This window comes from Ranitomeya imitator, chromosome 9 (assembly GCF_032444005.1).
Source record: "Ranitomeya imitator isolate aRanImi1 chromosome 9, aRanImi1.pri, whole genome shotgun sequence".
NCBI classification, from domain to species: domain Eukaryota; kingdom Metazoa; phylum Chordata; class Amphibia; order Anura; family Dendrobatidae; genus Ranitomeya; species Ranitomeya imitator.
In genome coordinates this window covers 6,992,879-7,005,854 of record NC_091290.1, presented here as the reverse complement: position 1 = coordinate 7,005,854, position 12,976 = coordinate 6,992,879, and the positions used below count along the sequence as shown (strand labels likewise).

Genomic DNA, 12,976 nt, shown 5'->3' with positions numbered 1-12,976 from the left:
CGGGAACCAACACACCAACGACGGTTAGCAAAACGCTGAGCCTCCTCCTGAGACAGCACCAAAAAATAAATCAGGAGTGGGAATCTTAGGTTCTAAGGCAGGAGTCTGAACAATGAAATCTGAAATACCCTGTACCCTAGCAGCAAGCTGATCCATCCAAGAAACTAACTCCTGAACATTCATGTTAATACTAGACTCCGTAGCCACCCAGAGGTAAAGAGGGAGGAAAATACCAAACAGGCTAAGGAAAAAAAAAATGGCTCAAAATCTTTCCACCCTTCTTCTGAGATGTAATTAACTCATTGTTGGCCAGTTGTACTGTTATGATCTGGTGGCCTAGGAGCAGCATGAGACGGACTCTGGAGAAGGTGGTCCCTGTACTGACTGCAAACCCTGAACCTAGCAGCGCAACTAGAAGTAGCCGTGGGGGGTACCTAACACTCCCTAGACCCCTCGGCACAGCCTAAGATCCAACTACCCCTAAAGACAGAAACAGGAAACCTATCTTGCCTCAGAGAAAATCCCCAAAGGATAGATAGCCCCCCACAAATATTGACTGTGAGAGGAGAGGGAAATAACATACGCAGATATGAAATCAGATTTTAGCATAGGCGGCCATACTAGCTAAAAAGAAAGAATAGAACAGAGTACTATGCGGTCAGTATAAAAACACTAGAAAATATCCACCGCAGAAAATACGGATCACACATCTGACTAAAGACTTGGGGGGTATATCTGCATCTCCAGAGAAATAGCTAGGCTGCAAAAAATCCTTCACAGACTAAGCTGGGCAAGACAAAAACATGAAAAAGCACAGAACTATAAGGTCGACAGCAGGTGGACAGCAAAAACAAAGCCAGGACTTATCTTTGTAGAAAAGCACAGCAAACTGGAGAGACCAGCAGGGAAGTGAATCCTTCCAGAACAATGGACAACTGGCACTGACTAAAGGATCCTGCAAAGCCATATACCCCAGTCAGTTTTGCAATTAGTAGATACACCTGTCCACTCCTGCAATCCAGACACAACTGCATTACCGTCTACAACCACCGGAGGGAGCCCAAAAGCTGAATTCACAACAGTGAACCTACTCTATGGAAACTTCATGAGAACAGATCGACAAGTTGGAGCACAAACAAGGTCCATGGAGACCTCGCTGGGTGAATTTAGCATAATGGATCCACCTGCAACAGGTACGTGAAGCTTAGACTTGCCAACTATCTGTAAATTCTGTACAGTCAGTAAAATTAGGAAATTCTGGTGTTTGTAATAAAATATAGAAGCATCAGTGATTTTTTTATAGCTAAAAACAAAAATAAATGGCATAAAAAAGGTTGTTTACAAGATCACGACCAGAGGTCACATGAGCCAAGCAAATTCTTTCCAAAAGGCCACCCCTTTAAGAAGACCCATCTTATCCAGCCCAGGTTCCCAGATCTTCATTTCCATCTTATACGAAGCACACTTGCCATTTTCTCCATGAGGACCACCCTGCAAGAAGACAAATTTTCAATGCAATTTGGATGGTCATCGTATAGAGGTGTGAATGTACCCTATAGTGTATCTAAGGAGGATCCGGCCCTCGTTGGGACACCATGGAGCAGCTGGAGCAGTGTGTAGGACTCCATTTGCCACTGGGAGGGTCCATGACTTAGTCATGTGCATGATTGGCTTGTTCTAGAAAAAAGGTTAAAAAATTAGCAGTTAATTCTCCCCTATGTCCATGCTGGCAGCTGACATAGGAGGAGTTGTTTGGAAGGATCCCAAGCTGTGAAGCCACTTTACTGGTTCTGTATCAGCCCGCAGCACGAAGGGCCACTGTGGTCATCTGTGTCTTTCTATTTTTGACCCTTGTCTCAGAAGGGCTACGGTAAAGGACAGTTCCTGATTACATCAGACTCCAGATCTGAGGAATGATCTCGCTCTTCTGCTCCAGAGACCATCGACCTCAAGAAAACTAGATGAAACGATCTTGGCTCTTCAGACGTTTTGGAAAAATCTCAACACAAATAAACTGCAGAATATCGTGGGAGAAAAATCTATTTTTTAGAAACCCAGAAGTGTCCCTGCCTGTTTTCATATCCCAATAAGACATTCCAAGGGTCGGGGCTTTACGCTTAGTGAGATTTTCCCATCTCATACTGCTCCACATTCTACAAATAGCCCTGGTATTTCTTATGGTGGCGCGGGGAGGCAGTATTTGGCCCGTCTAGTGGCCAGTCCAGTATGGACAAACTTATCACCGCACCACAGCCACATTTCTGAGATATTTGCATTACATGGCCATCATCTATTGAATTGCTGGCGGTCGATCTGACATGTTTTTGCTTTCGCACCTCCCCGAAGTTATGAAGCGGTGTCTTCGAGCACAGTGGTGGTTGATTTATACCAGGACGGCCATTGAGGAATGGGGTTACAAGGACATTCCAGAAATCAACAGTCTATCCATCAATACATTGCAGCGTACAGATGGGACTTTGCTGAACTCATGCAATATGAGGTTGCTTTTTTTTTTTTCAGGGGGTGTAGAGGAGTTGTCACACACGGGTCCCGATACCTGAAGGGACCCAAAGGCCCCTCCGCCACATACCACAACTAACTCGATCAGCTCTAATCCAATAGGGAAAAATGGAATGCACTCACCGATCTCGATAAAAACAATCCTTCATTGGGACATCTGTAGCCTTAGATCAGGAAAACGCGAACAAAGACGGACCAACTCAATCAGCTCTACTGCCCCACAGCTACTCCACGGACACAACGCCGGGGCCTCGGCCATGAAAGTATGAAAGGGGAAGAGCCAGAGGGCTCTTGGGATCTTCTAATTAGGGTGTCGTCTAGTTTGTGGGGTATCCAAATTATAATACTGTAAAGTACCCCCTTAACACTGATACATTGTTCAAAAAATCATCTCTTCCGAGTCCCAGACAGGTCCATGGACGCCTCTTTTGAGCTGATGGATACCAGACACCCGTTCTGCTTTCAACCCACCCTTGATTGTAGGACATTTGGAGAGTGGACCCTGCGCCATCATCTCAGATTACTATAAGGGATGAGGTTAGATTAGTCTTGAAACCCTCTCGGGGACATTTCTACAGTTTCTAATCCTTAAAGGATTATTCCCAACTTCTTTGGATGAGGCTTGTAAATAGAAGAAGTTTTACAAGTTATTGCTTATTAAAATTTTCAACTGCTCTTGAGATATTCACAATTTTCTTTGTAGCTTCTTGCCTTGTAGACTGTCCATGGCTGCTTCTATTGAGCTTGTAAGCAGTGTTGTGAAGATGGCCAAGATTGCCTAAGAGGTAACGGCGCGCTCCAGCAAGGTTTAGCACAGCGCTTACGAGTTAGACCGCAGAGGTGGTCGGTCTCAGACAACAAGAACAAAGTTAATATCTCAAAAATGGCTGGTGAGAGGTGATATATTCCCAAAGTGCTTGTATTTACTAGAAGTATCAGACAGTTTCCATCTATGAAGATAGGAATCACCCTTAATGCAGCAAGCAGAGGGCAATCCCGGCAGTGTTTATGACCTCACATTGAAGACGACATCTTGTAGGACAGGGCTGAAGTGTTTGTTTGGTTTTAAATAAATTGCTCCAGAAATAAAAGCAGAAAACACAGAACTGAATCAACAAGATAATCCGGACAAACAGTATCCAAGATACCAGGAGCCCAGGACCGTGACCGCCATCCATAAAGGCAAGAGCCCGGAATGAGCAGGAACGTGACCGCCATCCATAAAGGCAGGAGCCCGGTCTGAGCAGGAACCTGACCGCCATCCATATAGGCAAGAGCCTGGACTGAGCAGGAACCTGACCACCATCCATAAAGGCAGGAGCCCGGTCTGAGCAGGAACCTGACCACCATCCATAAAGGCAAGAGCCCGGAATGAGCAGGAGCGTGACCGCCATCCATAAAGGCAAGAGCCCGGTCTGAGCAGGAACATGACCGCCATCCATAAAGGCAGGAGCCCGGTCTGAGCAGGAACATGACCGCCATCCATAAAGGCAGGAGCCCGGTCTGAGCAGGAACATGACCGCCATCCATAAAGGCAGGAGCCCGATCTGAGCAGGAACGTGCCCGCCATCCATAAAGGCAGGAGCCCGGGTCTGAGCAGGAACATGACCGCCATCCATAAAGGCAGGAGCCCGATCTGAGCAGGAACGTGCCCGCCATCCATAAAGGCAGGAGCCCGGTCTGAGCAGGACCGTGACCGCCATCCATAAAGGCAGGAGCCCGATCTGAGCAGGAACGTGCCCGCCATCCATAAAGGCAGGAGCCCGGTCTGAGCAGGAAAATGACCGCCATCCATAAAGGCAGGAGCCCGGTCTGAGCAGGACCGTGACCGCCATCCATAAAGGCAGGAGCCCGGTCTGAGCAGGACCGTGACCGCCATCCATAAAGGCAGGAGCCCGGTCTGAGCAGGAACGTGACCGCATACATAAAGGCAAGAATACGGTCTGTAGGTCCTCCAACGCAAGATGACAGGGGGAACGTCCTGTGTCACCATCCTTACTGAAGCATAGTGAACGACAATAGGCCTCAAAAGTTGGGAATTTAGGGCTGACGAGTTACTAGGTGCAGTAAAGCGGTCTGCAGGGGTGTGAACTCGGGCAAACAACGGGCAATGGGCGCAGGAACTTCCCAAGCAGAAGTAGCGTCTCTTTTGCCCTAAATGGCAAATTGCAGAAGCGTGGGACCTCTGCAGTCTTAGGAAGTGCCGAGGGCGGGAATTCCTCAATCTAAGCAGCACCTCGTGCCCCATTATCTTCCCATATACCTGCACCCAGGAAACCGTGGTTGTGGACTGTGAAGACACAGAATCCCACAGAGCATTACAGCATAACCCTACACGTCAGCATTTACAAGTGCGGGAAAAAGAAATGCTGCAGCATGGATCCCATCCGCAGGCCACAGGCCGGAGCTCCATCCCCTACATCTCCTCTTGGGGTTTTATGTGCATTTTTGACAGATAACGATTTTAGTAGAACAAAGGCTGTGGACATGTGCTTCTAATCAGACGTCTCCTCACATCTCCTAGTGCTGCCTAATATGGGGACGAAGAACCGTATACTGGGAAGGCAGGAGCTGCACTGGGAGCCCAGACTGGCTGGGGTGATAAGGAACTGGGAAATCTACCGAGCATGGCACCATTATAGCGGTTACATACAAGATTAATGTACATAGAGGGTGGACACATTGTCAGTGCACTATATGCTAGAGAACACAGCTTCATTCACAAGTCTGTAGATCCAGAGCTGAAATCTGCCAGCATTCCATGTAGGCTCAACATTGCACAGACTGCACCAGCAGAATAGTGAGTGCAGCTCTGGGGTATAATACAGGATGTAACTCAGGATCAGTAATATAATGTATGTACACAGTGACTGCACCAGCAGAATAGTGAGTGCAGCTCTGGGGTATAATACAGGAGGTAACTCAGGATCAGTAATGTAATGTATGTACACAGTGACTGCACCAGCAGAATAGTGAGTGCAGCTCTGGGGTATAATACAGGATGTAACTCAGGATCAGTAATGTAATGTATGTACACAGTGACTGCACCAGCAGAATAGTGAGTGCAGCTCTGGGGTATAATACAGGATGTAACTCAGGATCAGTAATGTAATGTATGTACACAGTGACTGCACCAGCAGAATAGTGAGTGCAGCTCTGGGGTATAATACAGGAGGTAACTCAGGATCAGTAATGGAATGTATGTACACAGTGACTGCACCAGCAGAATAGTGAGTGCAGCTCTGGAGTATAATACAGGATATAACTCAGGATCAGTAATGTAATGTGTGTACACAGTGACTGCACCAGCAGAATAGTGAGTGCAGCTCTGGGGTATAATACAGGATGTAACTCAGGATCAGTAATGTAATGTATGTACACAGTGACTGCACCAGCAGAATAGTGAGTGCAGCTCTGGAGTATAATACAGGATATAACTCAGGATCAGTAATGTAATGTGTGTACACAGTGACTGCACCAGCAGAATAGTGAGTGCAGCTCTGTGGTATAATACAGGAGGTAACTCAGGATCAGTAATGTAATGTATGTACACAGTGACTGCACCAGCAGAATAGTGAGTGCAGCTCTGCAGTATAATACAGGATGTAACTCAGGATCAGTAATGTAATGTATGTACACAGTGACTGCACCAGCAGAATAGTGAGTGCAGCTCTGGGGTATAATACAGGATGTAACTCAGGAGCAGTAATGTAATGTATGTACACAGTGACTGCACCAGCAGAATAGTGAGTGCAGCTCTGGGGTATAATACAGGAGGTAACTCAGGATCAGTAATGTAATGTATGTACACAGTGACTGCACCAGCAGAATAGTGAGTGCAGCTCTGGAGTATAATACAGGATGTAACTCAGGATCAGTAATGTATGTACACAGTGGCTGCACCAGCAGAATAGTGAGTGCAGCTCTGGGGTATAATACAGGAGGTAACTCAGGATCAGTAATGTAATGTGTGTACACAGTGACTGCACCAGCAGAATAGTGAGTGCAGCTCTGCAGTATAATACAGGATGTAACTCAGGATCAGTAATGTAATGTATGTACACAGTGACTGCACCAGCAGAATAGTGAGTGCAGCTCTGGGGTATAATACAGGATGTAACTCAGGATCAGCAATGTAATGTATGTACACAGTGACTGCACCAGCAGAATAGTGAGTGCAGCTCTGGGGTATAATACAGGAGGTAACTCAGGATCAGTAATGTAATGTATGTACACAGTGACTGCACCAGCAGAATAGTGAGTGCAGCTCTGGGGTATAATACAGGAGGTAACTCAGGATCAGTAATGTAATGTATGTACACAGTGACTGCACCAGCAGAATAGTGAGTGCAGCTCTGGAGTACAGGAGGTAACTCAGGATCAGTAATGTAATGTATGTACACAGTGACTGCACCAGCAGAATAGTGAGTGCAGCTCTGGAGTACAGGAGGTAATAGAAAATAGGAAAGACTAGGTCTTGTTCAGGGAATTGGGTTGTACGGCCATGTATTATGTTTTTAATCCTTCTCAAGGTCTTTCTTTTTTTCAGCAATACTCCCTATAACTAGGTGTGATGCTACTTTTCAGTGCTGTGGGGGGAGTGTGAGACCCCTGTACACACAGAGTGCGGTTTGGAAGCTGCACTGAATCCAGCTCCCCCAGATGTTCAGTCCTTGTGTAGCACAGCGCCACCTCGTGGCAGATCCTGGGACTCTGAACACTGCACTATTGGGGCGTTATATATCAGAGTCTTTCTAGTAAAAGAAGAGAAACAATGGAGCAACGTGTAATAAGCCCACTATTATTTTGGGATCCTGTTGCCTTACTGGCTTAGGGTAGATATTTTTGTCCCATGAGCCGTTCGGGCTAAATGCACTATTTGGGTGTTTACTGGCCACTTAGGATTTTGTATACATCCGCCTGGGTTGGTTAGTTTGTCCTGTGAGCTGGCCACGTATGGTCTGCATCTAGTCCTAGGGTACAGGCAGGCTTATAGCATTGGTTATCAGTATGCTTATTATGGGTTATATATATTATTGTACTCTGTATTTACTGAGTGTTATGGACAGGGCCTTGCCTTTCTGTTTTCAAGTATGTTTTATTATGTTGTGTGTCAATAAAATCTTGTGTTTTTTCCTACATTATGTTTTCATTTTTTTATACGTGGTGTGCATAACTGGAGTGATACTTTTCTTTCTGCTGGTTATACGTGTAATAAGCCCCGCACCGTCCGTCCGTCCTCGCCGGCGTCTGGCGGTATTCACACTCATTCCTGTATTCTATTAATAGGATGTAAAGGCGGCGCCCAAACATCTGAATCCTGTGCGGTACCTGGAACTACACACCTGACGACGCCCTGCACGGTAATAGCACCACTATTACATTTACGGTGTTTGTAATAACACTAATTACTTGTGGCTCGGAAAACGGATCCTCATAAACCTCCCAGTAAGTGACGCTATCGGGGTCTTTCCTACTGACAAACCCATAGACTATGTGCCCGCGTTGCGGAATGGCGTGCAGATTTTTCCGTGGTTTTTGGGTGGATTTCACCTGCAGTTTTACACCTGTGGATTCCTATTGAGGAACAGGTGGAAAACGCTGAGGAATCCGCACAAAGAATTGAAATGCTGCGGAAAAATATAACACAGCGTTTCCGCACATTTTTGTTCTGCAGCATGTGCACTGCGGATTTTGTTTTCCATAGCTTTACATGGTACTGTACAATGCAAGGAAAACTGCTGCGAATCTGCAACGTGTGCACAGAGCCTTAGACGTGTAAAGTGAGAGGGTCCTGCAGAAATCTCCTGATCAAGGGGGTCTCACGGCATCGACCAGATGACACCTGGAATAGAAAGGTTTCCATAGAGGTAAATGTTGTGCAGCTCTGTATCTACATCTACCTCCATATAGAGCTGCACAACATTTACCTCTATGGAAACCTTTCCGTTATATATATATAGGGGTCCCGGCCCCCCATGTGACTACAGCGCCCTCTGGGCCTTGGACTGGACCAGTAATGGCCCGGCGGCCCGTTGTGTCTGCAGGTCACAGGCGCGCTCATGGCCGCTCCTCCGTCATTGCCAGGTCCCGCTCCGCCTGACTCCACGCCGCAGCATCTTGCTCGTCTTCATTCCTGTCCCTACAATACGACATTGTCCCACTCTTGCCCTTCCCTGGTGACATCATGTCAGACGGCTGGAGCAGACCAGGTGCAGGCGGCAGAGAAAAGCTACTGGAGCCACGGCCACATGGGAGAATACAGGGGGTCTGGCCGAAAGACCCTCCACAGGCGCTGCATGAAATCACATACAATATGGTCCCACCGACCATGAAAACGGACGACTGTGTGCGCTTATATCTTAGGCGACACTTTCTTCCCACCACAAGCAGCGCCACTCTTATCCATGGGCCAGGTCTGGTGGGATCAGGTCATGGAGGAGGCCGGGGCCGCTCTGTCCTCATTTCCCCACTTCAGGACCAGACTTCTGTGGCCCTCGGCCCGGCCACCACCCCCTGCAGAGGCTCCGTCATTGGGTTACATCTTGGCACCCGGTCATGCTAAAGAAAACTGTCCCCGGGGACAGACGTGTCACTTCCTAGTCCAGGATTACATTTTGGACAGAACACACTGTGCCCAACAGCGAGAACGAGCACTGCCAGGTTATTACTACGGAGATACCCCAATAATAAAAGAAAAAAACAGTATGGCTGCCACTATGGCTGCGGTCATCTACCTGTCCGCGAGCCCTGGCACATCCGTTATATATGTATTGTGCCCAGACATACAACATCCGCAGCTCCGCGGTCGTCCGGATGATTAAGATTACTGTACATTATAAGGGAGGAAAAAAGAAATAAGTGGAGAGCAGCAGACACGGCCTCCTCCTGCCTAGCCACCTCCTGCCCGGCCTCCTCCTGCCCAGCCGCCCCAGTCCAGTCTCCTCCTGCCCAGCCGCCCCAGTCCAGTCTCCTCCTGCCCAGCCGCCCCAGTCCAGTCTCCTCCTGCCCAGCCGCCCCAGTCCAGTCTCCTCCTGTCCGGCTTCCTACTGCCCTTTCTCCTCCTGCCCGGCCGCCTCCTGCCCAGCCGCCCCAGTCCAGTCTCCTCCTGCCCAGCCGCCTCCTGCCCGGCCTCCTCCTGCCTGGCCTACTCCTGCCCCAATCCGGCCGCCTCCTGTCCTGGGCCGGCCAACCTACTGCTCGGCCGTCTCGGTCCAGTCTCCTGCCCCGCAGCCTCCTTCCTGGCCGCCTCCTGCTCCGGCCCAGCCACCCCAGTCCAGTCTCCTTCTGCCCCGCCGCCTCCTGCCCAGCCACCCCAGTCCGGTCTCCTCCTGCCCAGCCACCTCCTGCCCCGCCGCCTCCTGCTCAGTCGCCTCCTCCCCAGCCACCCCAGTCCAGTCTCCTCCTGCCCCGCCACCTCCTGCCCAGCCACCCCAGTCTGGTCTCCTCCTGCCCGGCTGCCTCCTGCCCTGCCGCCTCCTGCCCAGTCGCCTCCTGCCCCGCCATCCCAGTCCAGTCTCCTCCTGCCCAGCCACCCCAGTCCAGTCTCCTCCTGCCCAGCCACCCCAGTCCGGTCTCCTCCTGCCCAGCCACCTCCTGCCCCGCCGCCTCCTGCTCAGTCGCCTCCTCCCCAGCCACCCCAGTCCAGTCTCCTCCTGCCCCGCCGCCTCCTGCCCAGCCACCCCAGTCTGGTCTCCTCCTGCCCGGCTGCCTCCTGCCCTGCCGCCTCCTGCCCAGTCGCCTCCTGCCCCGCCATCCCAGTCCAGTCTCCTCCTGCCCAGCCACCCCAGTCCAGTCTCCTCCTGCCCAGCCACCCCCGTCCGGTCTCCTCCTGCCTAGCCGCCTCCTGCCCAGCCACCCCAGTCCAGTCTCCTCCTGCCCAGCCACCCCAGTCCAGTCTCCTCCTGCCCAGCCACCCCAGTCCGGTCTCCTCCTGCCCAGCCACCCCAGTCCGGTCTCCTCCTGCCCAGCCGCCTCCTGCCCAGCCACCCCAGTCCAGTCTCTTCCTGCCCAGCCACCCCAGTCCAGTCTCCTCCTGCCCAGCCACCCAGGCAAGTCTCCTCCTGCCTGGCTGCCTCCTGCCCTGCCGCCTCCTGCCCAATCGCCTCCTGCCCAGCCACCCCAGTCCAGTCTCCTCCTGCCCCGCCACCTCCTGCCCAGCCACCTCAGTCCGGTCTCCTCCTGCCTGGCTGCCTCCTGCCCCACCGCCTCCTGCCCTGCCGCCTCCTGCCCAGCCACCCCAGTCCAGTCTCCTCCTGCCCAGCCACCCCAGTCCGGTCTCCTCCTGCTCAGCCGCCTCCTGCCTGGTCTCCTCCTGCCCAGCCGCCCCAGATCGGTCTCCTCCTATCCGGCCGCCTCCTGCCCGGCTGCCCCGGTCCAGTCTCCCTTTATTACCCCATTCGGCTGTATAAATGGCGTTCACCTTTGCAGAACGGTATAAATAGAAAACCGGTTGGGCAGAAAAACCTTCAAAAGCAGAACATAATGCCACCCTGTTCCTGTATGTCCCCGACAGCCCGAGATTAACCCTCTGTGCCCCAGAAGCTGACACCAACCTGACCCATATACACCAACACTGATAAAGTTATATCATATGGATCCTGAATGCGCCCGTGCGTTATATAATATAACGGATCATTTGTAACCGGCGCCCGCATTCATTTGCTCCTGGAGATCAGATCTACGGGACGGCGACATTACCTCTCGATATCAATCAACTTTATTTACACTAAACACAGCTCGACAGGTAACTACGGCAACTAAGTCCAGGTAAAGGTACTCAGCGCAGAGATCTTATGCCAATAAACCTTGTTAACAACAAACAGTGTCCATGCAGAGAGGATGAAGAACTCAGTTATCAATAAGCTTTATTTACAGTAAGCAGCAGAACACGTGGGGACGATTGTCCAACGATGGCGCTCATTGGGTGGGATGGTAAACCTTGCTGCGCTCAGGGGGTCTTAGCAGTTCTGGGCCAGTTTGAGACAAGAGTAATTATGGGTCCATTTCCGCCCCTACTATGGCCTGACTGTCCCGGCCTGACTCTGGGTTTTAAGGTTATGTGCACACGTTCAGGTTTTTTCACGTTTTTTTTTGCATTTTTTCGCTATAAAAACTAATTAAAAACGCATACATTATGCATCCTATCATTTAGAATGCATTCTGCATGTATTGTGCACATGATGACTTTTTTTCCGTGAAAAAAATGCATCGCGGTAAAAAAAAAAAGCAGCATGTTCATTAATTTTGCGGATTTTCTGCGTTTTCCCCGCTATTCTATGCATTTGGGAAAAAACGCACAAAAAAGTGTGAAAAACGCGGTAAAATCGCGGTAAAAAACGCATACGGATTTCTGGCAGAAATATCCGGTTTCTGTCAGGAAAATTTCTGCAAGAAATCCTGACGTGTGCACATAGCCTAAGACCCGTACTGACCGGATTATAGACCCCAATGATGCGGTCAGCTCAGGTCATTAAAGGGGTGTTCCCATCCAATACGTTTATGGCGAACCGACGAGCCAGGCAATAAATATCCAGTATATCCGTCCCGTGCAACATGGAATCCGCACACCGTAGACCGGAGAAAAGTGCAGAAAAAGCCGAATAATAAACCTTATTGTACACGGTCCCGGGATCAGCGCAGAATATTCTCACGCTATTTACACGGCCCTGAATATCTGTCCTCCACAAATATCCCAGCCCGCGAGCCACTGCCGGACTGGTACCGACGTCACTAGATAAACATCCGGAGGACCCCCGGACACGAGAGAAGCAAATCACATAATTCGCCTTCTTCAGATTACCACGTACGTGACACAACGCAGCTAAAACCCATGGAAAATTATTATTATAAAATTAATGAACGCCGTTAAGATGTTAAGTGGAAAGTTAAGGCGACTCGGAGCGCGCAGAGCGGACTTACCCTGCGGAGCCACGTGAAGTGTTTGTAAATATCGATTTCAACGTCCATTCTCTGCGCCCATTTCGCCAATCACATTCCCTTTGGAAACCTCGTTGGGCTCTTGGCTGGAGACATGGTCTTTGTTCTGGTGTCTCGTGAGTTCCCTTTTTTTCCCCCAAAGTTGGAAGCCTCGGATCGTAGTCTACGCCGGCTGCGGCCCCCGGGCTGTCTACGGAGCGCTGCTCACGGGGAGAATTATCCTAAGCCTGCCGCATGATTCAGGCTTCCTAATACTGGGTAATAAATCCTAACAAATATCATAGACCGGTTGGACAACAAGGAGGAACCGCCTGTTACCTCCAGCACCGAAGCTAAATATTGCCAAGGAGTCAGGAGAAAAGTATTTTCCTAGGATGCCTGCCCCGGCTCTGGGCTTCAGAGTGGTGGGAGACTGGAACTCATTACTCCAAGACCCCCCATTTCCTGCCTGTACTTCTGCTGCTGCCTCCAATGTCACTTCTCATCGCCTTCCTCTCCTGCCAGATACTGAAGCCTT

General features: G+C 50.1%; 1 protein-coding gene across 7 annotated transcripts in view; it reads right to left on the bottom strand.

Moving 5' to 3' along the window:
• The window catches only part of PPFIBP2 (PPFIA binding protein 2), a 134,296-nt gene that overhangs the window by 77,658 nt on the left and 43,662 nt on the right, over positions 1 to 12,976 (bottom strand). For 2 of the 7 annotated variants that reach the window (XM_069740085.1, XM_069740087.1), the window contains exon 1: positions 12,442 to 12,949. The exons of the other annotated variants lie outside the window; for them this stretch is intronic. In XM_069740085.1, coding sequence (XP_069596186.1) covers positions 12,442 to 12,489 — 48 coding nt within the window. In that variant the 5' untranslated portion in view covers positions 12,490 to 12,949. Of the gene's footprint in view, positions 1 to 12,441; positions 12,950 to 12,976 lie in introns of those variants that run through there. 7 annotated transcript variants of the gene reach the window in all.